The 18,099-nt window shown below is 39.3% G+C and overlaps 1 protein-coding gene across 3 annotated transcripts in view; it reads right to left on the minus strand.

The window, feature by feature from the left end:
• Positions 1 to 1,464: 1,464 nt before the first annotated feature.
• Positions 1,465 to 18,099, minus strand: part of lingo1a (leucine rich repeat and Ig domain containing 1a) — a 138,626-nt gene continuing 121,991 nt past the window's right edge. For all 3 annotated transcript variants that reach the window (XM_031316682.2, XM_031316675.2, XM_036003207.1), the window contains one exon: positions 1,465 to 5,455. In XM_031316682.2, coding sequence (XP_031172542.1) covers positions 3,596 to 5,443 — 1,848 coding nt within the window. In that variant the 5' untranslated portion in view covers positions 5,444 to 5,455 and the 3' untranslated portion in view covers positions 1,465 to 3,595. The remainder of the gene's footprint in view (positions 5,456 to 18,099) is intronic.

Raw genomic sequence — 18,099 nt, forward strand, 5'->3', positions numbered from 1 at the left:
CTGAAATAGGTGAATTAAGATACAGTAGTTATACTATGGAAACATAGACCTAAACAAGTGCTAAAATTAGATCCTTTGATATGGATATAATCTGGATATGAGAAACGGCCTCTCTGTCGTGACTTTATATTCCACGTCTAAATATAAATCTCCAAAGACTTGCTTTTTATTTTAGGCATCTGATGCTTCTTTTATGTGACAGAGGCATCACCAACTCAAACTCACACTTTTGTTTGCTTACATGACGTGTTTGCCAGATGTCATTAAGCACATGGATTTGGATGAGTGCAAGGAACACCCAGAGGTGTGTCTGTATTTTCATGCTCAGTTGAGGAGAGCCGACTTGTCGCACGGTGTCAGAATCCATCTGCCTGTTCCTGACCTAAAAATTTAAGCACAGATCTAATATCTGAGGAATGAAAACAATGGATGTTTCCATTACTCCCCTGGGCTCTGAGGCCTCAAGAATAGCTTCTCTCCTCTTCCATTCTGCCTGTCTGTTTTCAAGTCAGAAGATAAATGAGCATGCTTTGATACAGCCTGAGGAAAAAAGGGAACGTCAAAAGTCCCCTTGGAGCCCTAACCAAGGAAGCACGGATGTGGAATAAAAAGGAATGGGACAGAGATTCAAACTTAATGCATAGCAGCACCGTGTTTATGAAACTAAGCTGTCCTTGTCATATCCCTGGTCATTTCCCATGTCCTTCAAAGGGTAACCTTATTTGCTCATGTTTCGCTAAGAGACAACCCAGAATAAAACTGATCTTGAACGTTAAACATGTACTATTTTTTGGTTAATTTGAAGGTCACTAACTAATGACTACCAATAACTGTCTCTTTTAAGATTACAAATGTGCAGCGTAAATTAATAACATTCCCTATACATATCTCAATGTTTGTGATCCTTTACTAATGGTGGTTAATTAATGTTTAGAGGCCAGGCAAGTGAACAAGGCAACTACCAATGGCCTGTAAACAAGTCATTAGCGCTGAAACACATGATATTAAATTACCTAGCGGTCTGCATCATCATTTAATGTGGTAGTCAATCAAATATATCAAACATTAAATTGCTTATATTGTCACTGATGGATAACAAATTAGACCCAAATGCTCAGCTAGATGTAAGCATGTGCTTGGGTAGCAACTCAGCAATGCATTATGGCACTATATTTCATTTTCATAAATATGTGTTGATGAAGAAGAAATTGTATCAAGATCAATGGGACTACGCCAGTTTACAGTGGCCTGTAAGTGAAATCATTCATAAAATTATAATTTAACAATAGTGACGAGTGAAAGAGTTTTCACTGCCAGAAATCTCAGCACCTGGAAAAATAATGATTGTGTCATTGGTACAAACCAATATTATCCAAACCCCACACATACGCAGCTGTCATTTTTGGCTATAAGACAGTGCTTAGTCCTTATTAATGGGATTAAAATCAAGATATGACCATCATGTGTTTAAAAAAGTCCATAGATTGTTTAATACAACATACCATATTCTCAACAATTCAACATCAACAAAATTTTGTTAATAAAAAAAAAAAAAAATCTGCATATTACCTTTTATTGCACAGAACAATTTGAATGTATTTTCCATAGATTTCTTTTTTAGTATCTTTTTTGTAAAAAGTTGGCTTGGACTACATGGTCAGTATAGTCCAGGGTCAAAATAAAAAAAAAGAATAACAGGAACAAAAAACAGAATCCCGGGTCACTCGGGACCAAAAAAAGGCTAAGTACAGTAGCCACACTTTGAACGAAGAGAGCATTCATAATCAGCAAGAGGGAGAACCATGAGCCATATCCAGTGATTTTTTTTTCCTTTATGCAAAACGGATTACACCAAAGCTGCTTCAGATTGCTCCATGGGTGAAACCATCTGTGTCACTCGAACCATCTGCATATTCTATCCATACTTCAGCCCATTACTGTGTCGTTGTCTGTAATGTCATCCATCATAAATAACTTAGCCTTTATCCTTACACACGTTTGCAAAGCCCAGCTGTCCACAGTGTGTACTTGAAAAGGAAAGGCTGTAACCTCAGATTTAATATGCAGGACCAACTGGGAACCAATATGCACAGTTCTTTTTCCCCTGACAAAACATTGCACATTTCTGGGGAATAGCAAACCTGTAAATGATCCTGGAAGGTAATATTTCCATGGCTTTGATGGGGGGAGCATCGGCATCAATAAATCATTGATTTCATAAAACAATAAAAAAAAAAAAAAACAACAATGAAAGAAATATTCTACATTTTGAGGAGCACATTGTATCCAAAAAGGTGAGCACCACAACTTGTATTCCTTACTATCATGTTGAGCACAAAATTATACCAATACATAATAGTTTTTGAAATGCAATTTAAAAAGTCAGGGATAAGCAGTATAGTATAAGGTACCAACACTAATCATTCTGTTCCATGGCAAAACTGTAGGATATATGCTGCATCCATTGTTGGTACAGATCCTATCATATCAGCAGCATCTCACATTTGCTACTGTACACTCCATGTGTGTGCATTGTCTGGGTTACATATGAAAATTAGGGATGAGTGACACTGATATCAGATACTGGGCTCAAAAGGCTTCATTACATTTCCCCAATGCTAAAATTCTATATTAAGAGCCACATTTAACAACAGGATTTGCTGCTACTCTTCAACACTTAATATTGTTATATTTGTCATTCTAAAAAATATTTTTTACAGTGCATTACTGACAATTGGTCTTAAAAGTAAAATTTGCACTGATGTATCCCCATATCACTGAATCTACATATATTCAGAGTATTTATATATGTATATCATTCCATTTTTCAGGTCACATAATGACCACTGTAAACTGTTTTACAGTTTCCTTCACTGTACTTTCTTGGTCAAGAAGGGGACCACGAATTAGCTGCTGTGACTTTCAAATTGAATTTTCACTATCAGTTTTGTATTTCCCATAATATAATTGTGCCATACTATGTTTAAGTATTTCTGCTAATTTCTGGGACATACTCTTTCTCTTTTATCAGGTATTGTGATACAGATATACATTTGATGGATTACAAAACAATCATCACTGTAGGAACAAAAACAGACCATATGTAGCACATAGTGATGATGTACTTGAAAAGCATCAATGTTGTATAAATGTGCTCATCAACCCATACAAATCTCATTCATAACTTGACATTTAACCTTGAAAATAAAAAAACAACACTAAATAAAAAATACAGACACAAAACAGCAATGGCCAAAATACGATCTGCCCCCCGCATTCTGGCTGTTTGAAGTGTTTTTCTTTTCCGATATATTTTTCCTAGTATAAATCCACAGGAGAACTGCTTATGACAAATTTGACTTACAATAAATGCCCCCACAGGCCTTGTAGAAACCAACAATTCCCTGTAGCACTGGATGTGCTTTCACTTGTGAAAGTCTGGAACTGCCCTCCTCTCTAGTGCTTCAGTCAAGAAAAAACATATAACTCTATGTTAACAGACCAGGATCCACAGGTTTGTAAGGGAGGAAAGAAATTGTCTTCTTTTCCATTTGTCTTATTTTTTAGTTCAAAATTAATAAATTCCACAGCTCCGTTAAATCATTTTCATGTTAAACTTGCGAGGAGCATCCACTGTGTTACTGCTCATGCCAGCGTCCGATTTCCGTGGCACATACTCAATCTCAATGTTGTGCTTAGTGTTGCCTTTACCTCTGCTCCAAAGGAAGAGCAGTACCAGGCAAAACAAGACGACACCGAGGAAAGAGATGAAGCCCATAGTGGTCGCAATGATCAACGTCTTTATATCAAAGGGGAAAGGAGCATTGGCTCTTGTACCATTAGCACCAGTTTCTGTGGGCTGGTTGGAGATGAAGGCAAAAGTCTTGTTGGGCTGGTGTGGCCAGTCAGGCGAGTAGCTATGAATGTGCAGGTGAGCAAGAGAGGTGTCATTTCCGCCTGCGTTGCTAGCTATACACACATATGTACCATTGTCCTGAATCTGGGCATAGCGAACCTCGAGGGTACCGTCTGGCAACACTGAGAGCCTTCCAATTGTCTTGGTAGTGATAAACTTTTTCTGCGGGGATAGCCACATTATCACTGGAGCAGGATCTCCATCTGCTTGGCAAGCAAAATGAACAATGGCTCCCTCGTCAACAAATTTCTGCTGGGGTTTGCGATCCCTAATCCTAGACTTGCGACACGTGAAGTAGTTAGGCTGCAGGACATCTGGGAAGTCTTTGAATTCTTTGCCTTGGACAAACTCAGGGGAGGCACAGGTTGGCTGCTGCCTGTTGAAGTTCAGTCTCCAGCGTCGTCGGAAAACCCATAACAGTCGGCAGTCACAGGCCAGGGGATTATCATACAAGGCAAGGGTTTCCAGGTTGCCAACTGAATGAAAAGCAGACTCTTCTAAAGTGCTAAGAGAGTTTCCAGACACATTTAGAATCTTCAGGTAGTTTAGACCACGGAAAGAGTAGGGCTCAATCATTGCCAGTCTGCCTCCTACTAGGTGAAATTCCTGCAGACGCAGAAGATCATGGAGCTTATTCCCCTCAATTGTGTGGATAGGGTTATATGAAAGATTAAGAAAGCGCAAATAAACCAAGTGCCGCAGGGCTACATAAGGAACTGTGGTCAAGTTGGCATTTGCAATGGTCAGGGAGGTGAGATTTAATCCGTACAAGCAATTTGGGGTCATCGTATCCAGATATGGCCAATTGGCTATTTCCAACACTTTCAGCCGATAGAGCCGTTTGAAGGAATAATCCCGTATGACATTGATATTGAGGAGGCGCAGCCTGAGAGTGATCAAACTGTGAAGGTGGGTAAAAGCCTCTGTTGGCACAGAAGACAAGTTGCACTTCTCAAGACTCAGGTGCTCAAGGCTACTTAGGCCATGAAAAGCCCGGTGGGAGATGAAAACCAGGTCGTTATCACCCACCTCTAAAGACCGGAGGTTGTACAAATCCTGGAACATGTAGTCCAACAGGATGACAATCTTGTTCTCACTTATGTCCAGCTGTGTAAGATTGCTCAGGCCTGTGAAGACACCGAGCTGGATCAGCTTAAGCTTGTTGCTACGCAGCCCCAATGTCCGCAAGCCATAAAGGTTGTTGAACGCTCCAGGTTCAATAGTAGAGATTGTGTTTTCACTGAGCTCCAGGTGTTCGAGGTTGGGAAAGTTGGCAAACTCGTCTGGGTTGATGGTTCTAATGCGGTTTTTGCTGAGATCCAGCAGTCTTGTTTCTGCGGGTATGCCCTCGGGAACTGTCATGAGCTTCTTGCGGTGGCACATCACAGAGCGCTCTTGAACATTGCACTCACAGCGGGATGGACAACCTGTTGTGGAGCCAGACAGCACGGTGCCGAGCATCAGGATCAGAATGGGCTGCCAGCAAGCCACCAGGTAGCTGTGCCCAGTCGCTTCCCCAGCCGCCATCTTATCGGTTACCTGGGGAGACACAATGAAGAGGGAAAAAATAAAATTCACAAAACTGTCACACTGATTTTGACTACTTATTATTAAATTGTTAGTTTTATTTATTTTTTAGATGAGGGGGATTCAATACAGATTGTGGAATATTACAATCAGCTCAAGAAATGGACAATAGGAGAAAAGGAGAAAAATTAGGTTATATGGCATGTTTTGATATCACTGAGCTATGTGCTGATATTCAAATATGCAGTTCTCTGCTAAATTCAGCAATTTCACATCATATGTGGTAGACATAATGCATTTATTTTTATTTATATAGCACTTTTTGCAACCCTCAAAGGGTTTTTAAAAAGAAATCCACATACTAAAATCCACAAACATTAATCAAACATTAAAAACATGTCTAGAAATGTGAGTTTTGACATGTGATTTGAATATGGAAAAGATTGGACATGGAGTAGTGTGAATTGGCCGTAGTATTAACTTGTTTTTAAACACTTTCCTTTGGCTATTGTGTTCCCTTTCTGCCAGATGGTTAGTTCAACAATCATAAGTGCTAAAAGGATGCCATTCTGGTGTGACACAATTCCTAACAGAACAGAGTTATGAATTTTGCTGCAATATTCATGCCACAGCCTCGAGATGAATAGAGGTGGGCGGTTACGAGGAATAAGGTATGTGCTTGCATAATTGAGAGTGCTGAGGTTATGAATTCTGCATCCTTCAGGTTTCTGCACAGAGCTTCAAAAGGTATTTTTAAATGCAAGTAGCTGCTGTGAATGCACAGCATTCTATCAGACTTATTTGTGATATAGAATAGGAATAGCTGATCCCAGCAAGAAAATCAAAGCCCAAATAATTCTAGTAATCTACGTACATCTTGCCCTGCATGCTCATTGTGTCTGCTGTTGAATGCTCAACACTATTTCCACTGCACACCCCACAGATGATCAATGCTATCACCCTGATATGAAGTGAAGGGGCACAGCCTTAAGTAGAATTAACAGCATTTTTCAGACGGTAATCCAATTCATGCTGTTTCACAGACACATATGCTGAGCACATCTGTGGTTTGTTCTGTTATCATAAACTATTTTTTCACCCCTACAACTAGCCTGGATTTGCTGTGTGAGTTAAAAAAAACAGTAGAGGGGTGGAGCAGCAGTAACAGGAGAATGCAATCAAAGACGGATGGTGGCAAGTGTGATGTATGTGCTGTGGCTGACACTCGGCTCATGCAATCCTTTACAATAAAATATAGACCTTACACCAACAGGGAATTGGATACAGAGAGATACACAGGGTTTAAGAGCAAAAAAACAAACCATATTTAATTTCAATCCCATCTGTTAGCATGCCTCCACCCCTTCAACTAACAATGCAATTAACAATTGATATTATCATTTCATTCCATTTCCACTTATATGCAAAAAACCCCCAAAAAAACATGATAGCATCGTTTACATCATAAAATAAATTGAACATGGGAACATCACTTATACTATGATTTGCAGATAATGATTCTGAAATATTTAGTTGTATAACAGGTTCCAGTTGTGAAATGCAGATGAAATTAGATTACATTAAATTACATTATTTCCAACATCCATGTAGCACATGTACTTGGATTGTAATTCAGTGACATGATAAAATGTGTGTGTGAAAACCTCCCACAGAAACAAAATCCTTTACATCTAGTTCACACTCATCAAGCCATGGCCATAGGGGACTGCCGTATATGTGTGATGGCTGTTGTCACAGTACGTAGATTTTTGCCAATGGTATGCACTTTCATCTCTTCTAAATTTGCCTTTAAAGTTGATTGCCAACTGGTCACATGCTGCTTTTTCCTAATTCATACACGGTTTGTGAAGGATAGTGCATGTTTGTGCTTCAGCAGATTTCATGGACCATATCACTTGTGACAGATTGAGACTGTAGAGAAAAGGGGAAAACAAATCTGTGATATTATGGTCACATTATGGTTAACTGTTAATTATTGGGTGACATGTTGCTACCATTGTTGTCACCACTAATAACTTATTTTCCACTAAACCAATAACCAACTGGACATCAGACTCATCAAATAATGGTTTATGGGTTAGATTTACTTCACTCAATTTCATTTTATTCCCTCTAAGGTCAAAGTTCAGGTTGGGGATTTGATGATACCATCTGTAATCAAGTGAAACCAAGAGATCTAAAAACAGGCAGAAATGATAGTACAGAGTTGACCTGCATCAGAGCCTGCTGTGCTCCTTGCAGCCTTCAGCCATTCTCAATCACTCTTATTCCATAACCCACATTGATCAAGTCAGTGCTGAGCGCTGCAGGATGGAGTGGTGTGGGGCTTTGTATGGCATGCTAAGACACTTAAGAAGAAGGAGTGTCCTTATCACAAGCTCAATTCCATCTGTCACCCTCTATCATGTGGCTATCGCATATTGGATATCAGTCAATAAGATGCTATTACCACTGACACTGAAACCCAATCGAGAAAAAATGATCAAATCATAATCCCTTGTTGGTAAAGCTCCATGACTGCAGCTTCAGCAGGTTACAGACCTTACCTTACAGTCAGGCTTTTAATGAGTCTTCTCACTACTTTGCACAGGGTGAAAATTCCCCCAAAATGACCCTGATTTCTCAATCATAATTCATCTGATTATTTCTCAGGATCCATTGAAAAGAGATGTTACTCAAGCTTTTACCGTCATCCCTTCAAAATGTGTGCCCATGTGTTTTTTCATAACAGAACAGCTTTATTGCACATGGCTTCAGCAGCAAATATGCAGGAAACCATGTAAAGATGGGGACACATTAAGATGAAGAATGCCATCTCCACGGGTAAACATTTTCAGCTCTGTTTTGTTACAGTTTTTCTCAAATGCTAAAACACAAAAGCCAATCCTCTAAACCAAATGACCAGTTGTCTAAACACATTTACTAAATCTAGCCATCATTTTCCAATATCATAAACACATTTCACATGAAGACACAATTCACAAAACACAATCCTCCGTTCTCATAAATCTTAACACATTTTTCTTTGCAAAAGAACTCTGCTCATATTCTCAAATGAAAGCTCATGTGATGCAAAATGCTTGCCACAGTCAGCAATATTTGAACACAATGAACACACCTGGCGTCATTCATTACACACAACGACTCAAAATTGAAGACACTTGTTGCTAATGCTGTGACCACATGTATAAAAGCAAGTTCAGAGTGCACAGTTTGCTGAAGATTCCAAACAAACACAATGGATGAAGGCAGAGTCAGGGGAAGAGGAATTCGAGTCAGAGGAGGGAGAAGAGCTGGCCATGGAAGAAGAGGAGCAGGCCAACGAGGAAGAGGAGTTGAAATCAGAGGAGGAAGAGGAGCAGGCCAACGAGGAAGAGGAGTTGAAATCAGAGGAGGAAGAGGAGCAGGCCAACAAGGGAGAGGAGGAGGCCAACAAGGGAGAGGAGAAGGTCCAGGAGGGAGAGCAAGACAACCTTGCACCATCATTACGGACGAGATGCGAGCAACAGTCATTGACCATGTCATTGTCCATGGCATGACAATGGCTGAAGCAGGACTAAGAGTCCGTCCAAACCTGAGTAGGTTCACCGTGGCCACCATTATCAGGGTATTCAGACAACACAACAGGTATTGTACTCTATTGCTTTCTTTGTCACAATACAATTTTACAAGCCTGTGAAAGTAGTCTATTGGTTTCAAATCAGTTGTTACTGTATTGTAAAACATGTCAATTGACAACACATGTTTCTTTCTTTAGAGTTGAAAGAATGCCACATAGAGGTGGGAGGGTTGCCATATTTACAGCGGCACAAGAAACCCTCATTGTGGATATGGTTCATGAGAACAACCTCATCAGACTCCGGGATATCAGAGACAAAGTCATTGCCGATAATGTCAACTTTGAGAGCATTGATGATGTCAGCTTGGCCACAATAGACCGAGTTCTCCGGCGCCAAAAGATGCGGATGAAACAGGTCTATAGGGTTCCCTTTGAGCGCAACTTTGCGCGACACAAAGACCTACATTACGAGTATGTGCAAGTAAGTATACATCCATGTTCACAGTACAGTTAATGGACATACTGTGTTGTTCAGTGGCCTATTTTACTTCTGGACAATACTGTGCTACCTGATTGACTGTTGTTCTGAACACCTGTGCACTTTCACATTTTCACAGAGGATATTACAGTTGGACACGATGGCCAGACCTCATGAGTACCTCTTCCTGGATGAGGCTGGCTTCAACCTGCAGAAACGAAGTCAAAGAGGCCGTAACATCATTGGCCAAAGAGCCATCACTGAGGTTCCTGGCCAACGGGGGGGTAATATTACTTTTTGTGCGGCCATGGGTTTGGAGGGGCTTGTCCACCGGCATGCTGTCCTTGGGTCTTACAACACCCAACGTCTCCTCACCTTCCTAGAGGAGCTAAAAGACATCCTCGTGGACCGCCAACAACACCATCCTGGGCCCGCACATCACATTTATGTGATCATTTGGGACAATGTACGCTTCCACAGAACAAACCAAATCAGAGAGTGGTTCACCACCAACAGTAACCACTTTTTAAACGTCTGTCTGCCACCCTACTCCCCTTTACTGAACCCTATAGAGGAGTTCTTCTCATCGTGGAGATGGAAGGTTTATGACAGACAACCATACACTAGAGAGAACCTCCTAAGGGCAATGGAGCTGGCCTGTGTTGACATCCCAGTGGAGGCCTTCCAAGGATGGATTCGCCATTCCAGGGCGCTTTTCCCGCGGTGCCTGGCAAGAGACAATATAGCCTGCGATGTGGATGAGGTGATGTGGCCCAATGCAGCTCAGCGACATGATGCCGCACAGTGATTGTGGTGTGTGTGTGTGGTGTGAATAAAGTAAATAAAAAAACTTCACACCCTGATCATGTTTTCAAGAGTACTGTTGTGTGCAATAGATTCTGTTTTTGCATTGAGTTGTGTTACAGTAGTGTACATGCAGAATTTACTATAGATTTATACTCTTCATACGAAACTCACAAATCTAAATGCCTAATCCTCTGCAGAGATCTAAGAAGATCCATTACTGTAAAGTTTCAAAAAATATGCATTGGCAGTTATGAAACAAAGAACCTTCTCACAAATTGAGCATTGTGTTTTCAATTGTTTTGCTGTAGTGTGTAATGATGTGTATAGTGTTTACATTTTTGAAAGCTTCGAGCTGCTCTTTTGGTATGAAAGTTTGAGTTTTGAAGTGAGAAGGTGTGGTTGTGTTTATGTAGCTTTAGAAAAGGGTGTTGTGTTTAGACATTGGGGAACATGGAGGAAACGTTTGTGAAATGTGTTTTAGCATTTGAGAAAAACTGTAATGATCAGGTGTTATCATTCCCTTGCAGGCATGTAGTTTAAATGCAGTTCTTCATTCCAATCAGCACTCAAGTAAACTCCCAGAGAATTACATTAATTGAGGTGAAGTGAGAGGGGGCGTCCATCTCATAGAAAAGAATGTGGCTGAGGAGAAGTAAGACAGCGGTGCTGAATAAATGAGGGCCCACTGGTCTAAGACCAGTAATAACTAGATCAATGAATAGTGAGATTAATGCCTTTATGACAGAATCCACTGGGATCCTGAAGATGTTCCTCGTATCAGGAAGTGGATGGTGTATGCGATTTTTGCTATCTTGTCCAAGCTGCAGTCATTAAGTTCACTGGAAAGTTTTAATCAATTTTGATTTTGAACCTTTTCTCTCAACATTTTCATGTCAAGACTAAACTATGCCCCAATTAAAAATCTAACTGCAATCTAATCTAATAATTAAATAGTTATTTATGAGGAAAAAGCATTTATATACTGTCGTTCATCTTTGGTGCTGAAGATATCCTTGTTTCTTTGTATACACAGGCAACAGTGTGACAACTAGTACAAGCCTTATACAAAACTCCATGTGAAATAGAACCACCATTTCTTTATAGTCTAGTCTCGGGTATTTTATCTTTTAGAAGGACAAGGATCTTGTTTCACTCACTGTATTTAAATATTGTGGCTCCATGTTCAACAGGTTTTACGCACCCATTTGTAGTTAGTTGTTTAATTGCTTTCTGTCCACATGCAGCTTTCATATACAACCTGCTATCACTCCACTGAATCTTGTTCCATGCGTCTGAATGAGGCTGTCTGTCATCATTACACAATGCACAATAAACACAATCAAACATAATTGGGGAGGGTTATTGTTACAACTTAAGCATTGCCCAATGCTTTAGTTTACCTGTCACAAGACATCACTCCTGAGCCTTGTTTAATACCATAGTTAAATACCTGTAAGCTTCTGGGAAATCCCTGAGATGATGCTGACGTTATCTGTAGCACAAAGTGTTAAAAGCCTTTAAAGCCCATTTCTCTGCAAACTGCTTAATCAGCTATCAGGCTAATCCTGAATGGACAGACCAAGATGCACATTTTTTTTTAAATTATATTAGTATTCCCATGACTTTGACAGAATGTCTTCTGACAATTTGTAGTTAGCAGTTGACACTATACCCAATATCCTCCTTAGGTAAATGTAACAAATTCATATAGGGGAAGTATTATGAGTATTATTAATTAGTTGGTATTTTCAACCACCAACACCATATTACTTTAATTTTTCATCAATTTATAATTCATCTGTTTAAATGTGTATGCTGGAAGAAGGAAAAAAAACAGCTGCTGAGATTTTAAGTTAAAGTGCTTCATAAGACGCTTATTGGTTCAATTCTTTACAGTAAGTAGCAGCTTGTAGTTATAACACAGAACATGTATATTGACAGCCATACTTTGGCTAAATCCATCTTAACCAGGAGAGTCTGACCTTTCGCTCCCCAAGTAAGATCACTTTCACACTGCTATAATGTCGCCGAGCTGAATTTCGAGAGAAAGGTTACCCTTGTGTCATTGAAAAGCTAAGCTGCCTGGTGGGATTGCTGGCTGGGGCTGGGGCTGGGCCTGTGAAATGGCAGGGCTTAAATGTAAGCCGACGCCCGACAGATGGACAGCAAAGCCCTAATCCAGGCGAAGAAGCTGGTTGGTGCAACAAGGTGCAGAATTCCAACAGTGGCCAGCTGTTGTCCCGATGAAACTCTGCCATGAAACCTGTCGACATGTCTCTCCTGAACTTCACCCCAAAAGGGGGTCGTATACTGTGTCTGTGCAGGGGCTCTGCTTACTGATACTTAACTCCATTACACAGCTACGAATACATTTTTTATAAGAAATAATCATATTTAAAGTAACTAGGAAAGCATCAACAGTAATTTATCTGCAACATGTCTTAGTCTTCCCTCCTTGACATTAAATGGGTGGAGAAAACATAAGCAACACTTCCTTTTCCTTCACTTTGCTGTACTCAGGTCTCTCTTGCAAAAGTTATATTGATTGAATAAAGGTTAGAATAATGAAAGGTGATAATTCAACAGCACCACAAACTATGGCCTCCAAAATCCAAAATGTTGAATTAACTCTATAAAATATCAATGTAATCATCATCATTGTAATTATCAATTACATTTCCTGACATGCACAGACTTTCACTCCGAAGACCGAGGTTTGTATCAACCAAGTCAACTTTCATTTTGATATAATTAGTAGTTTTACATGACATTCTTTAAGCCAATACCTGTTGTTTTTTTTTTTTAACCCTAACTAAATATTTCTGTGTTCATAGTGCTCATATTATGCTTTTTGGCTTTTTTCCTTTCCTTATTGTGTTATACATATCTTTTTTGTGCATGTTATAGGTTTACAAAGTGAAAAAGCCCAAAGTCCACCCCAAAGGGACTTAACATCTCCAACAGAAAACACTGTTCACAAACTGTTCCAAACAGCTCTATTGTAGTCCAGCCTTTACTTCCGTGATGAAGGTGCGTCACTTTGTAACACACGTTATAATGCTCGCCTAGCTGCTAGCGTGGCATGCCCTCATACTTGACTAGCTAGCAGTGCTTACCTAGGTACTGTGCATGTGCGACCCCCAACAAAGATGGAATAGAAGTGTGATGCCAAAACGGAGAGCTTAACACACAGGGGGAAAAGAGGAGCTGTAACAATTTGCAGTACAACAAAAATATGGTGTTTTTTGAAAATTAAACCATATAAACCTATTCTGATATGACCTCTAAATACAATTATGAACCTGAAAATGAGCATAATATGAGCACTTTAACGTAACTAGTTCAGGTTCTCAACGTTAACTACCTGTTTAAAACAGTGGCTGTTACATTACATAGAATGGTCACATGACTAAAACTGGCACCATGGTCACGTTTCATGGTCACTTGTTAAAACTGCCACTGTGTGGCAGTAGAAGTAGAACGGTCATCAAAAATACTGTAATCTATGTTTTAGGGGCCTTATTGAGTGGTGTGGGTGGCAGGGTAAGTGTTTAATTGAATGTATGACTACTGTTGTTGTTATGGTTACAGGTTAAATTGTTTTGTTAAATTTCCATTATTGTCATGCTGGCAAATAATAAATAAATGTCTTTGACGCAAAACTTAATTTATTGTGATTTCCGCTCAAGTGCATATGTTAAATGGCAGAGTTTTTAAATAAAACAAACACATTGTTAATGATAATGCCAAAACTCCATAATTTCTAAATGGGTCGCAATATGTGCAGAGATCAGTAGTCTCATGATTGGGGTTGTTAAAACTCTAAAAAGTCATGTTTCATTGCACCCAAAGATCACCCTAATTTGGCAAGCTTTTTACAGATGTGGTTGGGTGTTATCTGTGAGAGAGGGAGTGTGTGTCCATATGTGGTGTTCCATCATTATAAGGCTCATTAGCCTCGTCTCCCAAGCTCTGTTCAGAGAATCACTGTTCATTTTTGGTTCTTGAGGAGATGTGTTTTCAAAGAGGAACAGCCTCCAGAATGTCAGACTTTTATAAAGTGGATGCAGGATTTTGGAAGGACTCAGATCAGTACTCACTAATGAGAACTCACACTGCTTTCACAACATCCAGGAAAATAAATTTAAAAAAAAGCTGCCAATAGTTACTTTTTTGGAACACAAAAAGCAGATATAATTTCCTAATCAAAGCCAAATTAGACTGACATTTAGGTTCTAACAATGTAAATGATGAGTGTGATTTAACAAATAATACTAACAGTTAAATATTTTATCACCACCTGACTGTTACCTTAAAAAGCTGCTAACAAAATCAAAGATGACAGTATTTTTCACTCACTATGTTTTTATGAAACATATCTTTATTCTAAGAGTTATCTTGTTCATAGAACCATTATAACATTTCACCTAAACTAAGTGTGGGTTGTCTCTAAGAAAAACTGATTAGCATTTTGGATATGAGAGCTACACAGGCGCACAGCTTCACTGTAAAGTATAATAAGCTCATAATAATATCACTTTAATCACTTAACTGTAATGCAACCTGTATGACCAGTAAACTGTATCAAACTATTAATAACCAATTTTACGAATATCAGTTGTAGGCCTATATAGATGTATCTATAGCTTTAAAAGCAAGCAATTCAATCTATAATGGTATAATCTTAAACCTTGAAATGCCTCTATCAGTACAATATTTCATTTAATTAATGTTAAGGTGAGTTTCTGCTGTGCATTTATGTTTTTGAAGCATGTTTCAAGCATCTTAGCATCAAAGATTAAGTTATAGTTCACTAAATTAAGAAGTATTCATCAAATACCAATGTTTCATCTGTTGAAAACGTGATAAAATGGAAAGTTGACTATAGTACAGAAGTTACTGATTCTAAAACAGCAATCGATTTACATCATTTTATTTCTCTCTACTATCCATTTCTTCTGTGTGCTGCTGAAACTTTTGTTGATTTAAAACTAGTCTATATCCACAACGTTCTAATAAACCAGAGCATGTTTTTCTCCCATCCCGGAATGCTGTGTGGACTAGCCAGACCATCCCCTGCAGCATGTGGAGGATGGTCTGGCAAAGCGAGACTAATTTAAAACTAACGAGACTAAGAATCGAGCAGCTAGGGGCTCTGTTAGGCTCTATAGGCACAGCAGAGCTTTGAGCTAAATGCTAACATCAGAATGCTAACATACTCACAACAGCAATGCTAAATACTGATGTTTTGCAGGTATAATGTGTACCATATTCATTAGCATGTTAGTGTGCTAACAGTTGCTTATTAGCACTAAAATCAGTTTTACAGATACATTGTTACAAACCAAAGCAGTGGACAAATTCAAATTTCGGCCTGATGACCTGGCAGTAGATGAAAAGTCAGAGGATTAGAGGTTATTATAATTTATGTCTGATTTTAAGAACAAACTACATATAGTAACTTTCATATTCTAATGAAATACAAGACTTCAGGTTTCCCCTTTTTAATACATTAGTCCACACTAAGGGTAAGAACCTGAGGTATTTATTATAGCAGCTGCTGTACATTTAGAATGTTTGAGAGCTGAAGGTAAATAAGCTAAACAGCTAGATTGTGAACGATTGAGCTCCCCCAGAGAGAGCTGTTTCCTTTTTTTCCCCTAAGGCTGAGAGAAAATGCTTCACAGGCGGGAGGGCCGCTTCTAACACACATATACACACACACACACACACACACACACACACACAGATACGGTTATACAATTTTTGTCTGTGTATTGCTTTGTCCCATAATGCTGTGCCCCACACTCTGAGGCCTGTTCTTTTGGGTTTGGAACATCTTGCTGACACCGCCTTTAAGGCTTGAGGCGTTTATGTCACAAGGGCATACGGTTACACATGGACTCTTCTCCAAACACTGCAGGAGATGCCAACCTTCAGTGCACCAGGACACCACTTGCTTGCTTGCTGGCAATACATTTAGAAGAAACAATAACCATTGAAGGTCGTAGGGGTTTCCAGTTCAGACTGGATGTGGATTTTGGACGAGTTTTAGCGTGTGGGCTGAATCTGGCTTGTTGTTTAGTTCAGCAGATTGAGAGGCCAGCACTAACAAGACCCCATGAGGTGCTTTAAGAAAGTCTGTTTCAAGCAATGGGCCAATGAGAATGTGTTTTTTTTCACTCAGCAGTTCTAGTCAAAATGTTCCTATAAAACTTTAAGAGGAATAAAATGGATAGATGAGGGTAAAGGACCATTATTTATGGAATGGACAACCAGAGGAAAATAGGGGAGGGTCATGTCTTTTTATTCTTTGTTGAGGGGAGGGTCATCCAACATTTTTCAGTCCAGAGGGGGGGGGGGTCACCCAACTTTTGTATTCATGAAAAAGCAAAATTTCAAAGTGGCTTGTTTGGTGCATATTTTTCCATGTAGCTCTTAGTCTCGGCCCTCCTTCGCTACCAGATGGGTCTGACCCATGAGTTTGCTGGGGGCAGGGGGAGCTGCCCCCTTGGTGGCTGAAACGGATAATTGCATTGTTTAAAAAATGAGTGGAATAATTACGTCTGGCATGACCAGATATTTTATAAATATCTTAAATAACACAAAACAACTAAATGGTGGTAGGTAATACATCTGATTTCATATACTGCAGCTTTAGTAAAAAAAATATTTCCTGGCTGACGATGGGAGCAGCAGGACATAAAAAACGAAAATGACTGTTGCTAGTCTGGACATCTTACCGTGCCAAGGTTGCAATAAAGGTTTCCTAAATGCCACATTTGATGTCAGCTTACTAATTGATTGCGGGTTTTGTTTAGATTTGGACTTACGTTTATTCCACTTTGTTTAAACGGCGAAGTGGAGGAAGCCTAGTGACGAGTCCATAGCAACCAGTTTGTGTGTTGAATGTTACCCAGAGTGCCTTGCTGACTGGTCTCAATATTTTATTGTTTTATTTAATGTGAATACTAGTTTGCTAGAGGAGTAACTTAGTATTTGAAGTAATGCAGGAAGTGTCCATGCTTATTGTGTTTCCACAACAATGTTAGTGAGTAAATCTAATGAAATGGCCACCACACCGTAACAGAGGAGTGTGATGCGTCAGATGAGAATGCAGAGGTTTAGCCATGTATGGCATGGCTGTAAAAAAAAACAATGAGAATCTGTGTATCTTTGCCAAGCCCAAACCAGTACAGAAGGTATCGGTAAATTGTTGGGGAGGGTCATGCCTTTTTTCCAAATCATTTTGGAGGGTCATAGAAATTTTTTTACTGGCGATGGAAGGGTCATGTCTATTTTGGCTAAAGGTCCCAAAACTCCTCCAGTGGTCCCTTAAATAAATAACGAACAGTCCCTAAAAGGCTCTCACATCTGTTACTGCTTGATTGGTCAATTCACAGAACATACAGTAGACACCTAGTTTCATACATGATTAATTATTGAAGTGATTTATCGTGCAAAAATGTAAAATAGCTTGTTTTAGATGAATAAATGTGAAGATGTGATGATTTTTTTATTATTAAATGAAATATAATGAATATAATGAAATATCTTTGGGTTTTGGACTGTCAGTCAGACAAAACAAGCAACTGCTATTTGTAAACAACAACATGCAGTTACTTACATTAACTAGATATGAGCTTATTAACGGTTGTTTCAAATTAATTGGTCCTGTTGGAACTTGAGCTTGGTTTTAGATCTTCAGTATACAAACTAGTCCCTTAGGCAGTATTAAAACTTAAATGAAATTAGCCCCAAATACTTCTTAATTTTCAAAGTTGTTTTGCT

This window comes from Sander lucioperca, chromosome 7, assembly GCF_008315115.2.
Source record: "Sander lucioperca isolate FBNREF2018 chromosome 7, SLUC_FBN_1.2, whole genome shotgun sequence".
Lineage (NCBI taxonomy): Eukaryota > Metazoa > Chordata > Actinopteri > Perciformes > Percidae > Sander > Sander lucioperca.